General features: G+C 42.3%; 1 protein-coding gene and 1 long non-coding RNA gene across 3 annotated transcripts in view; one reads left to right on the top strand and one right to left on the bottom strand.

Annotated features, from left to right (window-relative positions):
• Positions 1 to 3023: 3023 nt before the first annotated feature.
• Positions 3024 to 10851, bottom strand: LOC138416450 (uncharacterized). The gene is made up of 2 exons (XR_011247678.1): positions 10045 to 10851; positions 3024 to 3610 (listed from the first exon to the last, which is right to left on the bottom strand). It is a non-coding gene; the product is annotated as an uncharacterized lncRNA (long non-coding RNA).
• Positions 9901 to 24111, top strand: part of SLC19A2 (solute carrier family 19 member 2) — a 34683-nt gene continuing 20472 nt past the window's right edge. The window contains exons 1-2 of one of the 2 annotated variants that reach the window (XM_069545598.1): positions 9901 to 10334; positions 17868 to 18470. In XM_069545598.1, coding sequence (XP_069401699.1) covers positions 10137 to 10334; positions 17868 to 18470 — 801 coding nt within the window. In that variant the 5' untranslated portion in view covers positions 9901 to 10136. The remainder of the gene's footprint in view (positions 10335 to 17867; positions 18471 to 24111) is intronic. The other variant, XM_069545596.1, reaches the window with a different exon arrangement.

The raw sequence follows: 24111 nt of genomic DNA, 5'->3' as shown, positions 1-24111 counted from the left end.
AGTCACCGGAGAGTAGAACAGAAGTACACTGAAGTGGAGTAAGAAAATCAGGCAGGGCTTTCCAGGCCATGGTAAAAACTTAGGATTTAATTCCAGGTGAAAGGGGAAAATACTGGAGGGGTTTGAGTTGAAAAATGGTACGACTTGATATAGACTTAGGAATATCACTCTGGCTGTTGCTGCAAACAGACTACAATTTGGGGAAGACCAAGGTCAGGAAAACAAGCAAGAAGTCTAGTATGTTGTCTCAGAGAAGAAATGGTCATGGCTTGGACTAGAGTTGTAGTGATGGAGGAGATACGATATCTGAGCAGCATCTTGAGAAACTGGTGAGCTACTTGTAATTGAACATAGGAGTGCAGGGCCAGCAGTGAGGAGTGAGACTAGAAAAGTCAGCAAAAGTCAAAAATAAGAATTTGGGGCTTTATTCAGTAAACACTCAAAATTCTTAAACAGAGTTAAGGACAAGGGTAATAATTGATTCCAGGAAGATTATTCTGGCTGTAGTATGGAAACCGACCTTGCTAGGGAGAGACTAGAGACAAGAAAACTACAATCAAATAAATGCAAGCCAGAGGATGAAAATGGTGCTTTAATAATCTGAGTTATGGTTAACCATAACTCAGAGGGTGTACTAAGTTTTCACACAGGAAAGAATATAAGATGAGGGAGTGAGGGAGGTGTTTCAGTTTGGATCTCAAAGGGTAGCAGAAGACAGGAAAAGGCAGGAGAGGGGCATGTTTTCACCAAGGATATACTAGGCAAACCCCAAGCACTATCCCAAAGGGCCTTGCTCGTGTGGCAGCACCTCACCTGTGTGGTACCGCATTTCTGCCCACACAGACAGAACTGGCTGATGAGTAGGCAGCCCTCTGGAAGGGCTGCTCCAAGGCATGGCTGAGCTGTAGGGTGATGTCTTGATGACTGTATACAAAATTCTGGGTCAAGTATGTAAGAAACAGGCAGAAGAGTCACTTGTGGGCTGAGCTGACCTTTTACTGGATAGCACAGTATAGTCATTCAATGAGTACTGTCAGGACACAACATGCTTCTGTTTGTGACACAGGTCATCAGCTTACAGGTATTTCAAGGGTACGGCCTAGAATAGGGCTTGATGATTCACTGCTGATCCATCATATGACACTTCAAGGTTGGGATTGTTTTATGATTATTTTTTATGGCACCAATGACAATGCCTGAACCAGAGGCACTTTTTTTAGAAAGAAAAAAGTTTATTTAGTTTTGGCTATGTTGGATCTTTGTCCCTGCATGGGCTCTTCTGTAGCTGTGGTGAGTGGGGGCCGCTCTCTAGTTGCGGTGTGTGGGCTGGTCGCTGCAGCGGCTTCTCCTGTCGCGGAGCGCGGGCTCTAGGCATGCAGGCCTCAGCAGTTGTGGCACATGGGCTCGGCAGTTGCAGTTCCTGGGTTCCAGAGTGCAGGCTCCAGTAGTTGTGGTGCATGAGTTTAGTTACCCCACAGGAAGGGGATCTTCCTGGGTTAGGGACTGAATCTGTATCTCCCGCATTGGCAGGTGGATTCGATTCTTCACCACTGAACCATCAGGGAAGCCCGACAGTAGACTCCTAATAAACTCCTGTTGGAATAAACATGACTCGGAAGGGCTGAGATTCCCTGTCACTCAGGGTTCCCACTTATAAACCGAGGAAAATGTCTATTTGTACATATCATACTTAAAGGAATGAAGGAAGAATATAAGTTGGAGAACATACATTTGAAAGGCATTTCAACACCCTGCTTTCAAGAAGAACTGATTTATGGTACATTATATTGAAAAGTAAGGAAATATTAAATAATAGAGAACATAAAAGGCTACATGGCAAGGAGGATTAACATTGGACAGTTAGCCTGCACAACCAAAGTCCATTTTGAGTTTGCTGCTAATTCTCTTAGTGATCTTGGTAGACTGATTTACATTTCTTGGCCTCAGTTTTGATATTATTTCCAAAATTAATAGTCTATGATTATGTTTTTCTGAAGTACATCATTATTTCTATTGTAGAACAAAGTTCAAATTGGGTCATCAGGCATGTTTCCAATTTCATCACATCACATCTCTTAATTTCTCTGTAATCTGGAGTCTTCCTCTGGAAGGTAATACAATAGGTAAGCTGATATAATCCTTGCTTTTGCTCTAAAGTTCTATATGCCACACCATAGGTTAAAATGTTTGACTCGCTCATGCTTTGTAGATCCCTACTTTCTAGGAGGCTATCCTTGAGGGTTTTTAAATGGGTCACTAAAGGATTAGAATTAGTAATCCATAGAGGGCCATTCATTCACCAAGATTCATCAGGCTCCTGCAAGTAGTCAGATAGCCAGATACTGTGCTAGAGAAACAGAAGATTAAGACAAAAAGGTTTCTGTTTTCAGTCCAACAATCTCCTCAATAAGGTCAGGTTAATAAGTCAAATCATTTTATCATTCCCTTTCTATTTTTTGTAGTTTATTTTTTATACTAGTGCACTTATATTCTTAAGGGGCTTCCTTATCTCCTAGAGTATACATGCAGCCTTCATAGATTCGAGGGGAGGATTAGTATTACTTAAATTTAAATAATGTCTATATCTGAAATTCATTTTTACATATGGTATAAAATTTCCTCAAATCTAATTTCTTTCATATGAATCAACAGTTTTGCTGGTAAAATTTGTTGAATTATTTATCTTTTTTTCATTTAATGGAACAAAATAATTATCAATTAGAATTTCACACACAATAAATCCTATTTCTGGATTTTCTAGTCTATTTCACTTATGTAGTTCTCTATTTCAATTATATTACCAAATTGATCTGCTTCTAGAACCTTTAAAGCATGTTCTGATATCTGTTTAGGCAAGTACCTCCTTACTAGCCTTTTACAAAAATTTACTAGCTATTCCTGTACATTTATTATTTTATATGAACTTTAAAATCATTTTGGATTCTTAATTGAATAGTTTGGATTCTAACTGTAATTGCATTAAGGTTATAAATTTTTTTTTTTACTTTACAATATTGTATTGGTTTTGCCATACATCAATTAACTTGGGCAAAAGGGATATTTTTATGATGTTATTTTCCTACCCAAGGTCGTAATATGTCTGATCATTGGTTCACACCTCGTTTTACGTCAAGTCAATAAGAAATACTTTTAAAAAACAATATCTTCAATGAGAGGACAAATAAAGCCCTTGTAAAACAACATGCTCTCATAAATTGACGAGAGGAATAAACAATCAAAAGAAAAATGAACAAAGTACAGTTCAGTTCAGTTCAGTAGCTCAGTCGTGTCCGACTCTTTGTGACCCCATGAATCGCAGCACGCCAGGCCTCCCTGTCCATCACCAACTCCTGGAGTTCACCCAGACTCACGTTCATCGAGTCAGTGATGCCATCCAGCCATTTCATCCTTGGTCGTCCCCTTCTCCTCCTGCCCCCAATCCCTCCCAGCATCAGAGTCTTTTCCAATGAGTCAACTCTTCGCATGAGGCGGCCAAAGTACTGGAGTTTCAGCTTTAGCATCATTCCTTTCAAAGAAATCCCAGGGTTGATATCCTTCAGAATGGGCTGGTTGGATCTCTCGTAATTTACAAAAGAGTAAATCCAAATACCTGACAAACATATGGAAAGGTACTTAAATTCATCTGTAAAGATTTTCAAATTGAAGACAAAATGTGGCATCACTTTATACCAGGGTTTCTCACTCTTGGTGCAATTGGCATTGTAGGCTGGATAATTCTTTATTGTGGGGGCTTCCTTGAGTATTCCAGGATTCTGGCAGAATCCTTGGCTCTGCCCACTATAAACTAGTAGCACCAACCCTCAACCTTGACTGACAATCAAAAATATCTCCAGACTCTGCCAAATGTCCTGGCGGTGGGGGTGTGGCAAAATCAATAAAGATTGAGAACCAATGATTTTCACCTATCAGACTAGCAAACGTTTTTAAGCCTGATTATACCTGTTGTTGGCAAGCACCCAATGCAAAAAGAATACTCTCATATGCACCTACTAAAATTGTAAGTTATTATAGCTTCTATAGAAAGTGACTGAACAATGTCTACTAAAAATATGTAACTCTGATTTAGGAGTTATCCTACTCCTAGGAATAAATTCCATAAAATGAAAACAATATACAAACACATATTGTACAAGGATGTTAATTGCAGCATTGTTTGGCAGTGACCAAAAAAAAACTAAAAACAGAGTAAATGATCATAAAAGGGAATGGTTGAATAAATTTTAATACACCCACACAATGGAATATTAGAAAGAATTAAAGCTTAACCTTATCACATGGAATGTTTTCCATGAATTATTCCTGGGAAAAAGCAAGATTCAAAAGGGTACATAATATAATTCTACTTTTGCAAAACACACATTCCCTTATTCTTTCATATATAGATCTTCCTAGCTTACACAATGGGGCCATCTCAATAAACCTATTGTAAGTTGAAAATATCTTAAGTTAAAAATGCATTTAATACATCTACCAAACATCACTGCTTATCCTAGCCAACCTTAAACATGTTCAGAACACTGATTTTATCCTACAATTGGGCAAAATCATTTAACACAAGCCCTACTTTATAATAAAAATGTTGAATATCTCATATAATTTATTAAATGCTTACTGAAAATGAAAAACAGAATGGTTGTCTGGGTATGGAATGGCTATAAGTGTGTTGGTTAGTTACCCTCATGAGTACCCGGCTGACTTGGGGCTCTGGCTGCAGCAGCTTCCTAACATCACAAGAGAGAATCACACCATGTGAGCCCCTTGTTCTTGTTCACTCGCTAAATCGTGTCTGACTCTTTGCAACCCCATGGACTGTAGTCTGCCAGGCTCCTCTGTCCATGGGATTTCCCAGGCAAGAATACTGGAGTGGGTTGTCATTTCCTTCTCCAGGGGATCTTCCCCACCCAGGGTTGGCAGGCATACCTTTTACAACTGAGCCACCAGGGAAGCCAACACTAGCTGCAGAAAAGCTCAAAATTCAAAATCCCAAGTACGACTTCTACAGAATGCCATGATAAAGTTGAAAAACCATTAAGCTGACCCATTATGAAGTTGGAGACCATCTGAACAGAGAAAAAATGTCTCTCAATATTCTATTTATATCAACAGAATGAGCAAAAGATTTGCATACCATATCTTACAAGGCTCTATTTCTCAGAATATATTAAAAAAAAAAACCTCTTATGACTCAAGAACAAAAAGATAAACAATCCAATTATAAAGAGGGCAAAAGATTTGAATTGACCTTGCTCCAAAGAAGCTATACAAACAGCTAACAGACACATGAAAAGATGCTCAATATCACTAGTCATATTAGGGAAACGCAAATCACAGTCATGAGACACCATTTCACACCTCTAGCATGGATATTTGAAAGAAAGAAAATAACAAGTGCTGGCCAAAGATGTGGAGTAATTGGGATCCTCACACATTGCTAGTGGGAATGTTAAATGGTATAGGGTCTGAGGAAAAGAGTCTGGTCATTCCTTAAACAGTTGAACATAGAATCATTAGGTGATCTGGCAATTTCATTCCTAAATACCCAAAAGAATTAAAACCAGGTATTCAAACACTTACACATAAATGTTCATAGCAGCACTATTCACATAGTCAGAAAAAAGAAAACAACCAGAAAACCTACCAGTCGATGAATGGATAAACAATGTGTTATATATATAAAGCGGAATATTTTTCAGCTATAAAAAGAATGGAGTACTGATACATGATTCATGTGTCAATGAACCTTGAAAATGTTACACTAAATGAAGGAAGTGAAGTCACTCAGTCATGTCTGACTCTTTGCAATCAGATGGACTGTAGCCTACCAGGCTCCTCCATCCATGAGATTTCCGAGGCAAGAATACTGGAGTGGATTGCCATTTCCTTCTCCAGGGGATCTTTCCAACCCAGGGATGGAACCTGAGTCTCCTGCATTACAGGCAAACGCTTTACCGTCTGAGCCACCAGGGAAGCCCCAAATGAAGGAAAGCAGAAACCAAAACTCAATATTGTATGATTCCTTTTATGTGAAACATCCACAACAGTTAATATGTCCATAGACAGAAAGCATATTAGTGTTTGTTAGGGGCTAGGAGGAGGGAAGGATAGGGAGTGATACTTAAGGGGTATAAGTTTCCTTTAAGGTGGTGAAATGTCTTAGAACTAGATAGAGGTGATGGGTGCCCAACACTGTGAATGTACTAATACCAGAGTTGTACACTTAAGTGCAGTTACTGGGTCATCTTGTATTACGTGAACATTACCTCAATTAAAAAAATGTATTCTATTTACCCCTGCATTAGTTTCCTAGTGCTATAAAACAAATCACTACAAATTTAGCAGTGTAACAAAATTAAAATAACAATATAGCTCACAGTTCTGTAGATCAGAATTCTAGGGGTCTTGGGTGGTTTCTCTACTTCAAGCTTGACAGGAAGAAATTAAAGTGTTGGCTGGCCTCTCATCTGGAAGCTCAGAGAAAGAATTCATTTTCAGGCTTGTTTGTAGCCAGATTCAGTTTCTCCTGATTATGGGACTGAAATCCCCAGTTCCTTGCTGGCTGTCAGCCAAGAGTTAGTCTCAACTGCCACAGGGTGCCTTGGCACATAACCCCGTCCAAAAACAGCGTGGCATATCTTTCTCTTACTTCAAACAGGAGACAGTTCAATTCAGTTCAGTCATTCAGTCGTGTCCGACTCTTTGCAGCCCCATGAATTGCAGCACGCCAGGCCTCCCTGTCCATCACCAACTCCCAGAGTTTACTCAGACTCACATCCATCGAGTCGGTGATGCCATCCAGCCATCTCATCCTGGGTCATTCCCTTCTCCTCCTGCCCCCAATCCCTCCCAGCATCAGAGTCTTCCAATGAGTCAACTCTTCGCATGAGGTGGCCAAAGTACTGGAGACAAGTCTCTGCTTTTAAAGGGTGCCTGTGATTAGACTGGGCCCACCTGGTTAATCGCAGGTGGGCCGTACAAGGTAACAGTTGTATTGTCTGGTTAACTTCACCAGTTCCACCCCCCACTCAAAGGGGTGTGGATTATACAAGGGCCAGCTTGCTGGGGGTCATTCTTACAATCTGTCATGATCTCTTAGAGAAAAATAATGAAACAGTTTACTAATTCAAGAACAATTACTTGTTAATGCCCAACATTGCCTAAGTGATTTATACCAAGGAAAAATTTCAGGACTAATGATTTATAGATGAACACAACTCAGGTCTCCAAGACTCAGGGAAGGGATGGAAAGCTGTTCTTAACAGGTGGGCTTCTCCTTCTGAAGCCTCTCATTTGTTTTTCTTTCTCTTCTACTAAAGCACTGAATGTAAATGTGAAGCAATTGCCAAGAGGACCACTGATGTCCCCTCTGTAATCAAAATGAAAGGCAGATACTGTGGCTGGAATTCAGGGGACTAGATAATTGTATTATGTAGTTCTTACTTTTTTGGCCTGAAGTTGCCTATTACTGAAGTTTCTAAAGACTAACCTAGACAGCATATTAAAAAACAGAGATATTACTCTGCCAACAAAGGTCCATCTAGTTAAGGCTATGGTTTTTCCAGTGGTCATGTATGGATGTGAGAGTTGGACTATAAAGAAAGCTGAGAGCTGAAGAAGTGATGCTTTTGAACTGTGGTGTTGGAGAAGACTCCTGAGAGTCTCTTGGACTGCAAGGAGATCCAACCAGTCCATCCTAAAGGAGATCAGTCCTGGGTGTTCATTGGAAGGACTGATGCTGAGGCTGAAACTCCAATACTTTGGCCACCTGATTCGGACAGCTGACTCATTTGAAAAGACCCTGATGCTGGGAAAGATTGAGGGCAGGAGGAGAAGGGGACAACAGAGCATGAGATGGTTGGATGGCATCATCGACTGGATGGACATGGGTTTGGATGAACTCCGGGGGTTGGTGATGGACAGGGGAGCCTGGAGTGCTGTGGTTCACGGGGTCACAGAGTCAGACACGACTGATTGACTGAACCGAACTGAAAGACTAAACTTTGTGGGTTATACTACTGATAGGCTTCCCAGGTGGCACTAGTGGTAAAGAAGCTGCCTGCTAATACAAGAGACATAAGAGAGGAGGGTTTCCTCCTTGGGTAGGGAGAATCCCCTGGAGGAGGGCATGGCAACCCACTCCAGTATTCTTGCCTGGGGAATTCCATGGACAGAAGAGCCTGGAGGGCTACAGTCCATAAGGTCACAAAGAGTTGGTCATGACTGAAGTGACTTAGAACACAGAGCACAAATGTATACCTGCTGATAGTTGCCATATTAGAATTAAATCTGGAAAGTTTTTAAACAGAAAAATATACAAACATATTCTCTTGACCTACTGAGTGACAATGTCATCACACAGCATGTAGTCTTCAGAGCGCAAAAGGAAATACAATCTTAGTATTATTGCAGAAGTAGTTTGGCCCTGTGGAATTCTGGAATGATGGCAAGGTTCCCTAGGGCTTCCTGGACCACACTTTGAGACCCACTGATAGATGTATGACTTCCCCAGTGGCTCAGCAGGTAAAGCATCTGCCTACAATGCGGGAGACCTGGGTTCAATCCCTGGGTCAGGAAGATCTCCTGGAGAAGGAAATGGCAACCCACTCCAGTATTCTTGCCTTGAAAATCCCATGGGCTGAGGAGCCTGGTAGGCTACAGACCATGGGGTCACAAAGAGTCGGACATGACTGAGTGACTTAAACAGTGGCTATCACGACTGATAGATGTATAACAACAACTGCATTTCTTCAGCAACCGATCAACTCACGTACTTTGGCGCATTCACTTGTGAAGTTTTAGAAAAAAACTCCTTTCCCTTTACTAGTACATTGTTTCATTTAGTAGAGTTACTTTTGTGGCTACTGTAAAAAGTATTCTTTTTGCAGAAATTGTCATTTGCTGACTCAGGAGGAAAACTGGGCTAAATAGGTCTAACACACATTATGCAAAACAGAGTTAAAAAATATTTTCTCTGAGCTTCTGGTAGGATCTGTTACTCTCTAAATACAGCACAGGTAAATTGCTTTAAACGGTTCGGCTGGTCTGCAGTAGGAGGATTGGGATACAGTCAAGCTGAGTCAGGCAGAAAAAGGCTTAGAGAGAGAAATGAAAGAAAGCATTGCGGATTCTTGACACGCTTTGCCCTTGAAAGCTATTCCAAGACCTCTGCTGTGGTTTTTTAAATAAAGAGACCGATCATAATTCGTGATTGCTATAATGACTCGGGATTTCCACCTTATGTTCTAAATACTGGCTATACTTACAGCTTTGTTTGCTTCCATTGTATTCCGCTTACAAATTGTAACAAAATAAAGCCAAAACGCTTTCAAATTAGGATTCCAGGACATCTTTCGCTTTAAGTGACTGGCTCTTTCATTCTTTTCACAGTATTTTGTCTGCTTTTTCCTGCTCAGGCTCTTGGTCAAAGCCTCAGAACTCTTAGACACCGGGCTGCTTCTTTTTTTTTTTTTTTTAAACTGTAGATGAATACAGTTTAAGAGCCGGAAACCTACTGGAAGAAAGGCACAGCATTCCCCCGTCCCAAGGTTAAATCTTTGACTGGTGCTGGCCACCTGGGAAAGAGAATCTGAACGGACGTTCTAAAAGGGACCGTGGTTAAGAATGAGAGGCTAACTGGGGATGAGACCCACTCCGAGCACTCGTGACCTGTGAGATGCAGTACCGCGGATGCACTAGCCACCTCTCATCACCGCGTTCTCACCAGGGTCATACTTGTCCTCCGCCCCTGAGCCAGAGGACGTCAGTGGTCACGCGCCCGCCGCCGCCGCCTACGCGGGTTCGCATCTTGTGAGCCACCGACCAATGGGAGAGAAGCCACTGCCAGGCGTCCTCTCCGATTGGTTGTCGGCAGGGAGGCGGTGGCGGAGGGCGTGGCTAGTTTTCCGCGGCGCTGCTGGTGGGCTGCGGCACGTGTGCCTCCAGACACTGGGAAAGCCTGGGACCTGCTGCGGTGGGAGGCGACTATCCCAGAACTGCCTGCCCCTGCCGGGAGGAGGCGCCACTTACAATTGCAGGTGCCTGCGCTGGGGGCAGCGCTTAAGCTTCACTCTAGCTGGCAGGAAGGAAAAGAAGGAAGGGGCCGTGTCCCCGCCCCCCGGATGGTCGTGTCCGGCCCGGTGTCCCGGCGGGCGGCGGCGGCCACCATGCTCCTGCACACATCTCGGGTCCCACGCGAGTGCTGGTTCTTGCCCACCGCGCTGCTCTGTGCCTACGGCTTCTTCGCCAGCCTCAGGCCGTCCGAACCCTTCCTGACCCCTTACCTGCTGGGGCCGGACAAGAACCTGACGGAGAGGGAGGTAAGCGCGGCTGGCTGGCGGTGGCTTGGCCGGCGCGGGGCGCTGACCGGCCGAGACGTGAGGAAATCGGTGAGAGCGGGGCGGAGGGGACGCAGGTGAGGAAAGGCGGAGGAAGAAAGTCTCTGGAGCTGCGGGGAGCCGTTCTGGAGAGAGATTGCTGACTTTCCCCAGTTGGAAGGCGGCTCCGTGTTGGGCGCTGCCTTAATTCACGCTGTGTTTCTGTCCTCGGTCGGATTGGAAGGGCAGATCTTAAAGGTGAAGGACTCGGAGCGCGGTTCGGCGTTTGGGAGCCCCAGTGCACGTGTGCTTCAGGCGATGTGTTGATGTTGCAGTAGCCCCTCTACTCCACCTGATCCATCTTGCGGGCGGGGGAGGAGTGGAGAGAATATTTGGGAGGAAAAGCGAAAACAGCAAGCTGTACTTTGGACATGGTAAAGGTTTAAATAAATATTTGCTGCGTGAAAGTAAGGAGCCACATGTCGAGTGACTCCTGCTTTCTGAAAGGACCTTCCCCTCTACCTCCTGCACCTTCTTCCCCTTCCTTACATTGTTTACCCTTGACGGATGATCGTGCTCAAGGAAGAAGTGTACAGAACAAGAACCATCATCTTGTCTTGATTTTTATTGGGTGAGACTGTGTCCAAGGATACGCCTCACTCCCCTCCCCCGCCCCCCGCCACCTCTCTGTGATAAAAGCAGATATTTAGATGGTATCACACAGTTGTCATTTAACTATAGTTTTTCGTGCATTGTGAATTGTTGCTTCACGGATGTTAGTTTTGCTCCTTCTGTTTTGCCCGCGATGTTCAGAGTAATTGAGATTACACAGTCCATGATCAAGAACTTCTTGCTGACTGATTTTCCCTAGGAGAATTTATAAGTACTTTAGAAGTGCATTGTGTGCTTCAAAAAATGTGCTCAACTCTTCATAAGTGTATGTCAATCTCAACATCTGTTACTTGAAAAAGAAAGACCTTAACTGGAAAAGGAATTAAATTGAAGTTACTCCCATACAACCCAAATAAAGCAGATTCAGCATCCTCTTCCTTGAATACTACAAAGCATGGAAGCTGAGATCTGGTATTCCTTTCTAGAACATCACAAAGGGTGAAAGCTGAGTGCAGATGTTAGCTGTCCCTTTTTTCCAATGTCCACTCCTCTCACCCTGCCTCCCTGCCCCAGTTGCTCCCAGTGAAGTCCTCCCATTTAAACCTTACTCCCTTCACAGTGATTACTGGTCACCTCTTTTGAATACCCCTGCATAACAGGTCAGAGCAGGATGTAATTACTTATGTTCCAATTTGTTGTTGCATTGCTCTTCCATTTTCAAGGGCACTTAACAAGGGAATTGAAATTCTGGCCTTGAACCCTGGGTTGAGGATTTCATTTGAGTTTCTCATATTGCCTTGCAGCTAGCAAGTAGCATTAACTTTTACCCGACTTCAGCTTTGTTTCTCAGTCTTATGGACTGCTCCACAAGGAACTGTAACAGTTACTCATTACCTGTTTGAAATAGAATATTGGTTAAAAACAGTAATGCAGTGGAAAGGGCCAACTCCTGTGAACAGAATGATCCTAGAAGAGGGAACATGACTTCCTTAAATAGAATGATTCTATTAATAGAACACCCCAAACAACACTGAATCTGAGGCCTGACCTCTGAAGCAGAAATGATAACTACTTTTGAGCTGTTCACAATTAAAATTTCATGTGCACTGCCATGTGATCTGCACCTTGCCTGAAAGAGAAGCACGGTTGGGGGCGGGGGGAGGGGGACAGGGGACATGCTTCCAGTGTTGCTATCTGAAAGCCAGTCTGTTTGGCACAAGTGCCCTGGGCAGAATTGCTATGTGACGCTCCGTCATGTGCCCTGATTATCACAAATCTTCCTAGGGCGAATGAAATATGTTGGGAGGGCGGTGTAGTGCAATAAAGCAGGGGTGCCAGGCCCAGGAAATATTCGCTGAATGTGTAATGAAAACAGAGCATGCTTCTGTCGCTGCAGATTAGTGGAGGAAGAGGGCGCGGTTTAAAGAGAAATCTAGAGGTCTGGAAAAGGATGTCATTTGTCTCTGAGAACCTCAGAATTGTGGCTGATTCTGTCCTGTTGGCCAGGCACAGTATAGCTCTGTCCAGACTCTCTGGAATCCTAGATTTTTAAAATCTCTAATAACTGAAATAAACAGCACAACTTGTTCTCCTTCCTAACTGAGTGTTTTTCACCTCTGGACAGTTATTTATTTACTTAATAATATATGATTATTTTTTTAAGGAAAGTGCATGATTAGTAATATTTGTGTTGAATTTTATATTTTATATTTCCTCCAGGAGACTTTAGAAGGGCCAGGTCTTGGATAGAGCTATTGTTAACCAGGTCCAAAGACAAAAGGAGGAGAAAAAGGACAGAATTTCCTCTTTCCATTCTCAAAGGATTTCTTCCTTAGATTATAGGAAAACCGTTAACCTGTATCACTTTATAAATTTTAGATAGGTTAAAATTTGTATTTCAGTAGTTAAAAGCCAACTTTTAATAAAATAGAGCTCTTTACCACCCAAAACTTTTTTATCCTCTCACCTTTTTCAGCATGGGATTTGACATTCAGTACTGTTCTTTGGGACTTTGCCAGTGGCTCAGCAGTAAAGAATCTGCCTGCCACTGCAGGAGATGGGGGTCCATCCCTGGATTGGGGGAAGATCCCCTGGAGCAGGAAATGGCAACCCACTCCAGTATTCTTGACTGGAAAATCCTGGATAGAAGAGCCTGGCGGGCTACTTTATTTATTTGGCTGCACTGGGTCTTAGTTGTGGCATGTGGTTTCCCTGACAAGGGATTGAACCTGGGCCCCCCATGTTGGGAGCGTGGAGTCTTAGCCACTGGACCACCAGAGAAGCCCCTCTTTGATGTTTTTAAAGCATTCGATTTAATATATTAAAACTACTGTACCTGCTATTCAGAGCCTTACAGAATTTGGCTGTTACTTCTTAACACCCTTATCTCCTACTCCATCCTTCTTCCTCTTGCCTTCTATTAATATGTGCTCAAATTCCATCCCTATTAATCTTATAGTCATAAATCCAGCATATCCATTCTCTCATTTACTGGCTTGTACTCAAAGATGTGATCTCCGCTTGGGATAATCTTCTACAGAACTCTTGATATCTTTCTGTTGGCCTCTGATTTTCTCATCCTTCAAGGTCCAGTTCAAAGAAGCAACCCCGTATTTCCTATTCTCCCTTATCAATAATTTGTGTGTATATATTCTTCACTAGGTTCAGAACTCCTGGAGAACTGAGGCTTCATTTTATTCTTTTTTTGTCTGTTTTTGTAATCTTCATACAGTTCGGAAATAGTATTGTGCAAATAAGTGCTTATTAACTAGTAGTCTAAATGAAACGATTCTGAAAGTCTAAAGCTGAATTAGAGTTTAAAACTAAACATGTTTTTCCTTAACTGTTTGTGTCTCAGAAGAAAGCACAAACAAGCTCTGATCCAAAAATCTGTGAAAGACACTTTAGAATAAAATCAATTCCCTTTTCTCGAATGACAGATGTTACCTGAGATAACAGGGTGTTGTCCAAGAATAGGCAATGAGATAGAAAGTAATCTCTGTAATCTGTACATTTTTGCATGTAGGAAGTTTCCTGAAGGGAAAGTATCCACCAAAGAATTTATTTCCTGGTTCCACGGCTTCTTGGAGGCATTGAGAGAGAAGGGATCTTCTTTTTTTTATTATTAGTTTTTTATTTTGTATTGGGGTATAGCCGATTAACAGTGTTATAGTTTCAGGTGAACAGCAAAGGGACTCAGCCATACATATACACATATCCATTCTCCTCTAAACCGCCCTCCCATCCAGGCTGCCATACAGCTTTGAGCAAGAGTTCTCTGCGCTTTACAATAGGTCCTTGTTGATTATCCATTTTAAATATAGCAGTGTGTACATGTCCATCCCAGACTCCCTAACTATCCTGAGAAGGGATCCTCTTTTGGAGACTTTTGGAGACCCAGTGGCTAAGCTCTGTAGGTTGTTTGGTCTTCTTTCTTCTTGAAAGCCCCATAAAAGCACCCCTATACAGGTTGGAAAAGGTGCTGTTGGCATTAGAAGGGGGGAACATAGTAGATAATCAAAAGCAGTTTTCTGATTGAAGAAATGGGGCGTCTGAATGTGGTGGATTCGGAATATCCAGGTCAGGTTCTTCCTCTGCCAGTGACGTGCTGGGATAATTTTGGGCAATTCACTTAAGGCCTAGTTACTTTGGTTGTAAGATAGAGATGATAAAAGCAATTACCTCTTCGCCTTGTTTGGATGAAATGAGGTCATACAGGTGAGGTGATTAGCATAGTGTGTAACAGATGCTCTGTTATACTGCTGATAATACTGTGGAAGAGGCTGTCCGCTTGGGTTGATGTCTCTCCTAGGAGTAAATTCTGGTTTCTTATTTAGAATAACTTAAAGAGAACACATCTGGTCTTTTTCCCCCTGCTTGCCTTATTTTTGTTTCTGCTTGGCATTGCTTTTCCTCATCTTCATTATCTAAATTGTGGTTTTTGTATTAGGAGTGGAATTAGACTCATAAATATAAATGGAAAATGTGAAGGTGGAAAAACATGCGGAGTCAACCAAAGGAGGCAGTTTCACCTTTAAGAAAACTATGGGAGAATATCTAAAACTATAGGCTGAAAAGAAGTGGGAATTTGCTAATGGAGCACACCTGTGCAAAGTCTGTAGGGACGCCGTCACTCTTCAGGACTTGCATCTCAAGGTTGCCCTTAACTGCTCTGCTTTTCTACTGAGAAGTGTCTGACCCTCTGCTATGTCAGCCAAGTGCACTTTGCTCCTCGTTTGCTGAAATTACTACACTTGTGAATGGGAATCATTTCTGCCGTTCTCAGTTATTCTTTTATGTATATGTTCAGTCACAAGAAAGTTTCCTGGTAAATGGAGGTTGCTAAATGATTTAGAAAAGGAAATTAGACCAGAATTCATGAAGATGAGGCTATTAGATCAATCACTTTTTTTTCCTTTTTTTTTTTCAAATTTACTGTTAATTGGAGGATAATTGCTTTACAATGTGTGTTGGTTTCTGCCATACAACACGGTGAATCAGCCGTAAGTATACATATATCCACTTCCTCTTGCACCTCCCTCCTGCCCATCCCCGCCCCTTGGGGTCATCGCAGACCACTGGTCTGAGCTCCCTGTGTTACACAGCAACGTCCCCCTAGCTGTTTCGCACATGGTCGTCTATTTGTTTCAGTGATGCTCGTTCAGTTCATCCCATCCTCTCCTTCCCCTGCTCTTCTTTCCACAAGTCCGTCCTCTACTTCTGCATCTCTGCTTCTGCCCTGAAAATAGGTTCATCAGTACTCTTTTTCTAGATTCCATATATATGCATTAATATGCAATGTTTGTTTTTCTCTTTCTGACTTATTTCACTCCATATAACGAACTCTCGTTTCCTCCACCTCAGTTCAGCTGACTTCATTCCTTTTTGTGGCTGAGTAATCTCCATAGATGAATCACTTTTGATGCTCAGCCAACCAGAAATCAAGTCTGGAATGTATCTCAGATTATGTTTTCCTTTTATAGTTGTTCTCTGCATTGGCAAATATTTTATAATAATTTTTTACTATATTGTTCCTCTAAAACTTTAAAATGATTAGTCCATGTTACACTTGGGTGAACTGAGGTATACATGAGAATTAAAAAGAGTAGAGGGTTATATCACTCTATCACAAAGTATTTATCCTGTTAGCAGGACTGCCTTTCAGAAAGCACTTAAAAACTGAGGCCACTGATCTAAACTTAGTGATCACTTAGAAACTGACTTATTATTAAGCCCCCAGGAATTTGCTAAGCTCTGGGGTAGGTGTGAGAAGAGGAAAATGTCTCCTACCTACAATGATTCTTTTTTGAAGAATGGAGTCTTAGTTCAGTTCAGTTCAGTCGCTCAGTCGTGTCCAACTCTTTGCAACCCCATGAATCGCAGCACGCCAGGCCTCCCTGTTCATCACCATCTCCTGGAGTTCACTCAGACTCACATCCATCGAGTCCGTGATGCCATCCAGCCATCTCATCCTCTGTCGTCCCCTTCTCCTCCTGCCCCCAATCCCTCCCAGCATCAGAGTCTTTTCCAATGAGTCAACTCTTCGCATGAGGTGGCCAGAGTACTGGAGTTTCAGCTTTAGCATCATTCCTTCCAAAGAAATCCCAGGGTTGATCTTCTTCAGAACTCTCACATCCATACATGACCACAGGAAAAACCATAGCCTTGACTAGACGGACCTTAGTCGGCAAAGTAATGTCTCTGCTTTTGAATATGCTATCTAGGTTGGTCATAACTTTTCTTCCAAGGAGTAAGCATCTTTTAATTTCATGGCTGCAATCACCATCTGCAGTGATTTTGGAGCCCCCCAAAATAAAGTCTGACACTGAAATCAATTAATTTAATGCATATTGTCTCAAGTGGTCTGTGTTTTAGCTTCAGTCCTTAAATCTTTAGACTTATGAAAAGATGGTGGAGTAAGTGACTTACATGTATTCTCTCATTTAGCCCTTGTAACAAACAACCCTGTGGTATAGGTTTTCCTTCTCTTTTACTGATGATGGAGATGGCTAAAGGGAACTTAAAATCATTAAGCAAATGATGGAACTAAACTTCCACCTGGGGTCTTTTTGGTTTAAAAATTATTTCTACTGTCTTCCAATGAAAATTTAATGAAAAAGAAAATAAAACCTTCCTTTTTTTTTTTTTTCATATCATAGACACGCAAAAAGAAAGGCACCAGAGTTGCTTATGATGTTTCATCCATAGATTGTTACTCTGTTAAGACTGTAGGACAGAGTTACTTTCTTGATCTATTCCTGTTACCCCAAAGAAGTGAAACTTAATAACGGAAAAACCTAATCAATCAGTAGAATCTATGTTCCTTGCTCTGTGGCTGAAAGTAAGAACTGATGATGATTGCAAAACATTTGTTTGTTTCCAGAGCATTCATTCAGCCAAATATCTTCCAAACAGTATGCAGGCTGTGCAAATAAAAGTCAAGGCCACCCTGAAAGAACCTATAAATCAGTGGTTCTAAACTCTGGCTCATGTTAAAATCTCCTGGGAAGTTTTGAAAAAATGCCTGTGGCTAGGCCTCCAAAATTTTTAAAGCTCCTTGGGAGACGTGTAACCATGGTTAAGAAGCAGTGCTATGAGGTAATTGAAGGGAGTGACATATAGAAAGCAGTGTTAAGAGAGAGCTTTGGATGTTGGGTTACAAATACGATCAACTGTAGCCAAGTCTTCCAGGATGAGGAAGGCATTGAACTAGGCCTCGATGAATAGGGAAGATATTAAGAAGAGATGATGGGATGGAAACAGGGAAGTGAATTCCAAACAGTTCTCAGAATTGTTGATGAGATTTCTTTGTTTGCTAAGAATGAGATCTTTGAGGTTATGGTAGATTGTTTTATAAGAATAAATTGTTATGAATATTCCAGTTTGTTTGAGGTCACTAACAGGGTTTTATCCTTTTTCTACCAGGTCTTCAATGAAATATATCCAGTATGGACTTACTCGTACCTGGTGCTGCTGTTTCCTGTGTTCCTTGCCACAGACTACCTCCGCTATAAGCCTGTCGTTCTGCTCCAGGGACTCAGCCTTATTGTTACGTGGTTCATGCTGCTCTATGCCCAGGGACTGCTGGCCATTCAGTTCTTGGAATTCTTCTATGGCATCGCCACTGCCACTGAAATTGCCTACTACTCCTACATCTACAGTGTGGTAGACCTGAGCATGTACCAGAAAGTCACGAGCTACTGTCGAAGTGCCACCTTGGTGGGCTTCACAGTGGGCTCTGTCCTGGGGCAGATCCTTGTCTCAGTGGCATCCTGGTCCCTGTTCAGCCTGAATGTCATCTCTCTCACCTGTGTTTCTGTGGCCTTCGCTGTGGCCTGGTTTCTGCCTATGCCACAGAAAAGCCTTTTCTTTCACCACGTTCCTCCCTCCTGCCAGGGGACAAATGGCATCAAGGTACACAATGGTGGCGTTGCTACTGATACCGCAGCTTCTAACCACCTTCCACAGTGTGAGGACGTTGAATCAAAAATCCCTCTAAATCCGGAGGAGCCACCAGTGGAGGAACAGGTAAGCGCAGCCTGTAGTGCCGGTCTGGCGCTAGACCGGTGGTAAAAAACAGATGGAAACCCAACAGATAGAAATCCAACAGTTCATTTGGATTCTGGTTTTATCTCAAATTGCTTCATTGGTTCCATTTATTCATTCAAGATAACATTGATTTGTATGAGGGATGAAAAATGTATTTTCCTTTGGAACGTGTGTTAGTTGCTCAGTTGTGTCTAACTCTTTGTGACCCATAACCTCTCAGGTCAAACTGATTCAATATATTGCTCATGTTGGAGATATCTTAGAAGCCACAGAAATGTCTATCTCTTCTTCAACTTTTTGTCTTCAGAACTTGGTATATAAAGAAAGCCTCTCAGAATATGTTGTCTAAATGAATAGGTGAAATGACGCCAGTAAATCATGAATGTCTACTTCCAGAAATGAAGTCCGAAGTATTTAAGAATAGGAGCTTATCTTCCTCTTCTCTGATGAAAATTATGTGCAGTGCAGTCATAACTCAAAGATACTGCAGGTTTGGTTCCAGACCACTGAAATAAAGCAAATATCACATAATAAAACAAAGTCACACAATTTTTTTTGGTTTCACAGTGCATATAAAAGTTATTTTTATGCTATACTGTAGTCTGTTAATTGTACAGTAGCATTATGTGTAAACAGTATACATGCCTAAATTTTAAATTACATTATTGCTAAAAAAAATGCCAACCATCATCTGCGCCTTCAGTGAGTTGTAATCTTTTTGCTGGTGGAGGGTCTTGCCATAATGTTAATGGCTGCTGACTGACCAGGGTGATGGTTGCCGAAGGTAGAGGTCACTGTGGCAATTTCTTAAAATGAGACAACAGTGAAGTTTGCCACTTGATTGACTTCCTTCGGGAATGATTTTTCTGCAGCACCAGTGCTGTTCGATAGCATTTCACTCATAGTAGAACTTCTTTGAAAATTGAAGTCAATCCTCTTAAACCCTGCTTTATGAACTAAGTGTATGTGATATTCTAGATCCCTGTAGTCACGTCAGCAGTCTTCACAGCATCTTTACCAGGAGTAGAGTCCACCTCAAGAAACCAGTTTCTTTGCTGATCCATTGGAAGTAGCTTTTATCCATTTAAGTTTATTATGAAATTTCATTTACAACTTAAGGTTTCATTTCTAATTATAGTTTTCTTGCTATTTCTACCACATCTGTAGTTACTTCCTCCACAAAAGTCTTGAACCCTTCAAAGTCATCTATGAAACAAAAGTTTTACAGCACAGTGGTTGTCTGACATTCCATTTGTTTTTTATAATGTGATCACTGCTCACTAAATTGATTTTATTACCTACTAATGACTAGCATCCCAGGTGGTGCTAGGTGGTAAACAACCTGTATGCCAGTGCAGAAAATGTAAGAGATGTGTGTTCGATCCCTGGGTCAGGAAGATCCCATGGAGAAGGAAATGACAACTCACTGCACTGTTCTTGCCTGGAGAATCCTATGAAAAGAGGAGCCTGGCAGGCTACAATCCATAGGGTTGCAAAGAGTCAGACATGACTGAAGCGACTCAGCAGCAGCAGCAATCACTTGAAATCTAAGGTTTAAAAAATTATGTCCTAGACCACCTTGATATTTATTATTTGTAGATATGCAAGATGTCAGTACTTGACATGCTGAAGAATTATAAAATTTTAGAGTTAGAAGTGATTCTAACCACAAGTCATAGAACAATTAGAGCATGTTAAAGGGACTTTAGATCACATCACCTTTTCATTTTAGAGATAAGTATTGGGAACTATTAATACAGCAGTACTTTTATTTGTAGAGTGACGCATTTTACTGTTAGGAAGAATTCTGTGTGTATCTGTGTGCTGTGTGTGCATGTGTGTTTGAGTTCTGTAAAACAGTGACAGAAGCAAAATAAATATTTTCAATGTATACTCAAGATTATCTGTTGCAGCACAGCACAGGGTAGCAGATTTTGAGGAAGAAAGGCAGTCTGCAGTACTGGTACTTAGCAGCAGGGTGATCTTGGGCAGGTTTCTTAATTCTTTGTGGCTGTTAGTTCCTTTGTTCATATACCTACCTCATAGGGCTATTTCAAGTATTAAATACATCCATGTAGAAGTTTCAAGTTAGTATTTGTAAGTAGGTAACTCAGTAGGTGACTCAGGGGGTAAAGCGTCTGCCTGCAATGCAGGAGACCCAGGTTCGATCCCTGAGTTGGGAAGATCCCCTGGAAAAGGAAATGGCAACCCACTCCAGTATTCTCGCCTGGAGAATCCCATGGACAGAGGAGCTTGGTAGTCTATAGTCCCCGGGGTCGCAAAGAGTCGGACACGACTGAGTGACTTCACTTCACTTCAATCAATATATGGTAATTTTTATTATTATCTTTATCATTAGATATGAATAATCAAGAACAGATTTGTACCTTCACCAAGATATTTATTTGTGGGGCCATAAATAATCTTTCATTTTCCCTTTGAATTAGTTATCCCTGGTATTCTGGCCTTATAAAAAGAGTTATGAGGGTCTGGTACTGGTACTAATTCACAAATTATTTTTCTTTAACTGAGTTAGGCTATCCCTAAATGCAGAGAATGTTAAGCCAGTTGGTCATGAAGCTCTCTGTGACTAGAGTCCTGTGTTTTGTGAGCTGGTTGATGTGAAGGCACTCTGTCGTTTCTCTTCTGCTTCCCAGGCGTACCATGAACAACTTCTTTCTGTCCAGCCCATATATGTAGGGATACATAATTAATACCATAGAAGTAATTTAATTGCAATTGTCAGCCCTTGTCTTAAATCTTCATAGTTTAGGCATTAAACCCTAATTATCTTCATCCACATTTTCCTATTGGATGTAGAAGAAAATCCAAAATTCTCATCCTGGCCTATGAGACCTCATACAGTTTGGCTCCTTGCCAGCCCCTCTGACCTTATCTCTTAATTGGGCTGAAACACATCAAGCTTTTCTCACCTCAGAATTTCATTCAGGAGGTTCTCTCAGTCAGGACTGCCTTTCACTCTTATTTCCATGGCTGGTTCTTTTATGTCACTCAGGTCTCAACTCAGACATCCGCTTTTTAGAAAGCCATCTAACATTCTTAGCAATCATTGCTTCTCCATACCAAAGTCGCTTGCTAGCCCATTCCCTGTTTACTGTCTTTCTATAGTATTCCTACTGTAAGGTCTCTTATATGTGTATATTTATCTTATTATGTGTATATTTATCGTCTATCTCCCTTACTCTAGTGTAAATTTCATGAACTTTCCTTTTGTGTCACCAGTGTCTAGAACATTGACAGACAGATTGTGGGCACTCAGCTGACCTTATATTTTTGAGCTCCAAAATCACTGCAGAAGGTGATTGCAGCCATGAAATTAAAAGACGCTTATTCCTTGGAAGGAAAGTTATGACCAACCTAGATAGCATATTCAAAAGCAGAGACATTACTTTTCCAACAAAGGTCCATCTAGTCAAGGCTATGGTTTTTCCAGTAGTCATGTATGGATGTGAGAGTTGACTATAAAGAAAGCTGAGCACTGAAGAATTGATGCTTTTGAACTGTGGTGTTGGAGAAGACTCTTGAGAGTCCCTTGGACTGCAAGGAGATCCAACCAGTCCATCCTAAAGGGAGGTCAGTCCTGGGTGTTGGAAGGACTGATGTTGAAGCTGAAACTCCAATACTTTGGCCACCTGATGTGAAGAGCTGACTCATTTGAAAAGACCTTGATACTGGGAAAGATTGAGGGCAGGAGGAGAAGGGGACGACAGAGGATGAGATGGTTGGATGGCATCACCGACTCAATGGACATGAGTTTAGGTGGACTCTGGAAGTTGGTGATGGACAGGGAGTGCTGCGGTTCATGAGGTTGCAAAGAGTCGGACACGACTGAGCGACTGGACTGACTGACTGAGGACTATTTGTTGATTGCATTAGTGAGTCATGATAAACAGAATATAAAGGAAACCAACATTTACTGAACACTTGTTACATACTGAATAATACTTATCTAGGTAATAACCTGTTGAAGTAAGCATTAATTTCCATTTTACAGTTAAAAAAAAACCCTAAGATTTGGGAATTTTTCTCATCTGAGTGTAGATAAGTATGCTGCTGATCTTAGCTCCCATATATTTTGATGTGGGTACCAGATACTGTGCCCCAAACCTCAGATTCATTATCTCATTCTTATTAAAATTACTGTTTCTAAACCTCTGTGATAAATGTGTCAGAGAGACAAGATGGCAGAGAAGTAGGGTGGACATGGGGTACATCTCTGTCCATGGATACATCAGGAATACACCCTTAGACACGGAAGTGCATGCAGAACACCAGCTGAGAGTGGACAGAACTACCTGACCCACGGAAAAGAGTGTATAGAACCACACAAAACTTGGTAGGACGAAGGAACTAGGGAGAAAAGCAGGAGTGTTAGTAGGACTGGACCTGCCCTCAGTGGGTGGGGGAACTGAAGCAGGGGTCTGATCCCCACAAAGGGGCAATTGTCTGAGTCAAACGTGAAACATTTAAGATTGAGAGTGAAACAGCCGACCTGTGGCAGCCTAAATGGAATGAGGACTTCCCTAGTAGCTCAGATAGTAAAGCATCTGCTTGCAGTGCAGGATACCTGGGTTCAATCCCTGGTTGGGAAGATCCCCTGGAGAAGAAAATGGCAACCCACTCAAGTATCCTTGCCTGTAAAATTCCATGGACAGAGGAGCCTGGCGGGCTATAGTCCATGGAGTTGCAAAGATTCGGACACGACTGAGCAACTAACACACACACACACACACACACACACACACGCACAAATGGAATGAGAATTAGACAGTCCTTCCCACAGCCATACATACCCCGGGCAGGGATGCAGGTCCCCTAGAAGGCACAGCAGGTAGGCGCTGGAGTATAGGGATTGTGGAGCAATCCCAGGGCGAGGGCTGCTGTTGACTGTGGAGAGACAGACCAAGGAGATGTGAAGGAGGAGATTGTGGTGGAAAATGCCAGTGGAGGAAAGTCAGGCAGCCATGGAATCAAGGCAGTACTGCTGAGTCATGCGTAGGGGGTGGAGCCATCACCATAGCCTCTCTCTCCCCACATGCCAGCACTGGCAGTTGAACAATAGAGAGGCTGGCCCTTCAAATGCCTGACACACTGAACTACAGAGCAGGACCCCACCCAGGGTGCTCCTTTAAATGACGGAGATACCAATCTACAGAGTAGGACCCCAGCCAGGGGGGACCCTCTATGTGCCTGACAAACTGAACACAGGCAAGGGAGTCCTCTTAAGTGCCTGAACGGGCGGAGCTACAGAGGAAGACTAGCCAAAGAGGCCTCCTGATCGCCAGCTACCAGAGGCTTGAAAAAAGACTCTGTTAGGGTCCTAACTCCTACGGCTGAGGCAGTCCATATCCCTGCACTTGGTGCCGCCAGGGTCCCTGCAACCCAAGCAGCTGTGCCACCTTCATGCTCAACCCTCACTGGGGCAGAGCTGCCACAGGCAAAAAAGGTCTGGTGTCTGTGCATGCTGGGTTGCTTCGGTCATGTCCAATTCTTTGCAACCCTGTGTACTGTGGCCTGCCAGGCTTCTCTGTCAGGGGCATTCTCCAGCTCAGAATACTGGAGTGTATTGGCCAATACTGGTTGCCATACCCTTCTAGAG

This window comes from Ovis canadensis, chromosome 12 (assembly GCF_042477335.2).
Source record: "Ovis canadensis isolate MfBH-ARS-UI-01 breed Bighorn chromosome 12, ARS-UI_OviCan_v2, whole genome shotgun sequence".
Classification (NCBI taxonomy): Eukaryota; Metazoa; Chordata; class Mammalia; order Artiodactyla; family Bovidae; genus Ovis; species Ovis canadensis.
This window is presented reverse-complemented; position numbering and strand designations above follow the sequence as displayed.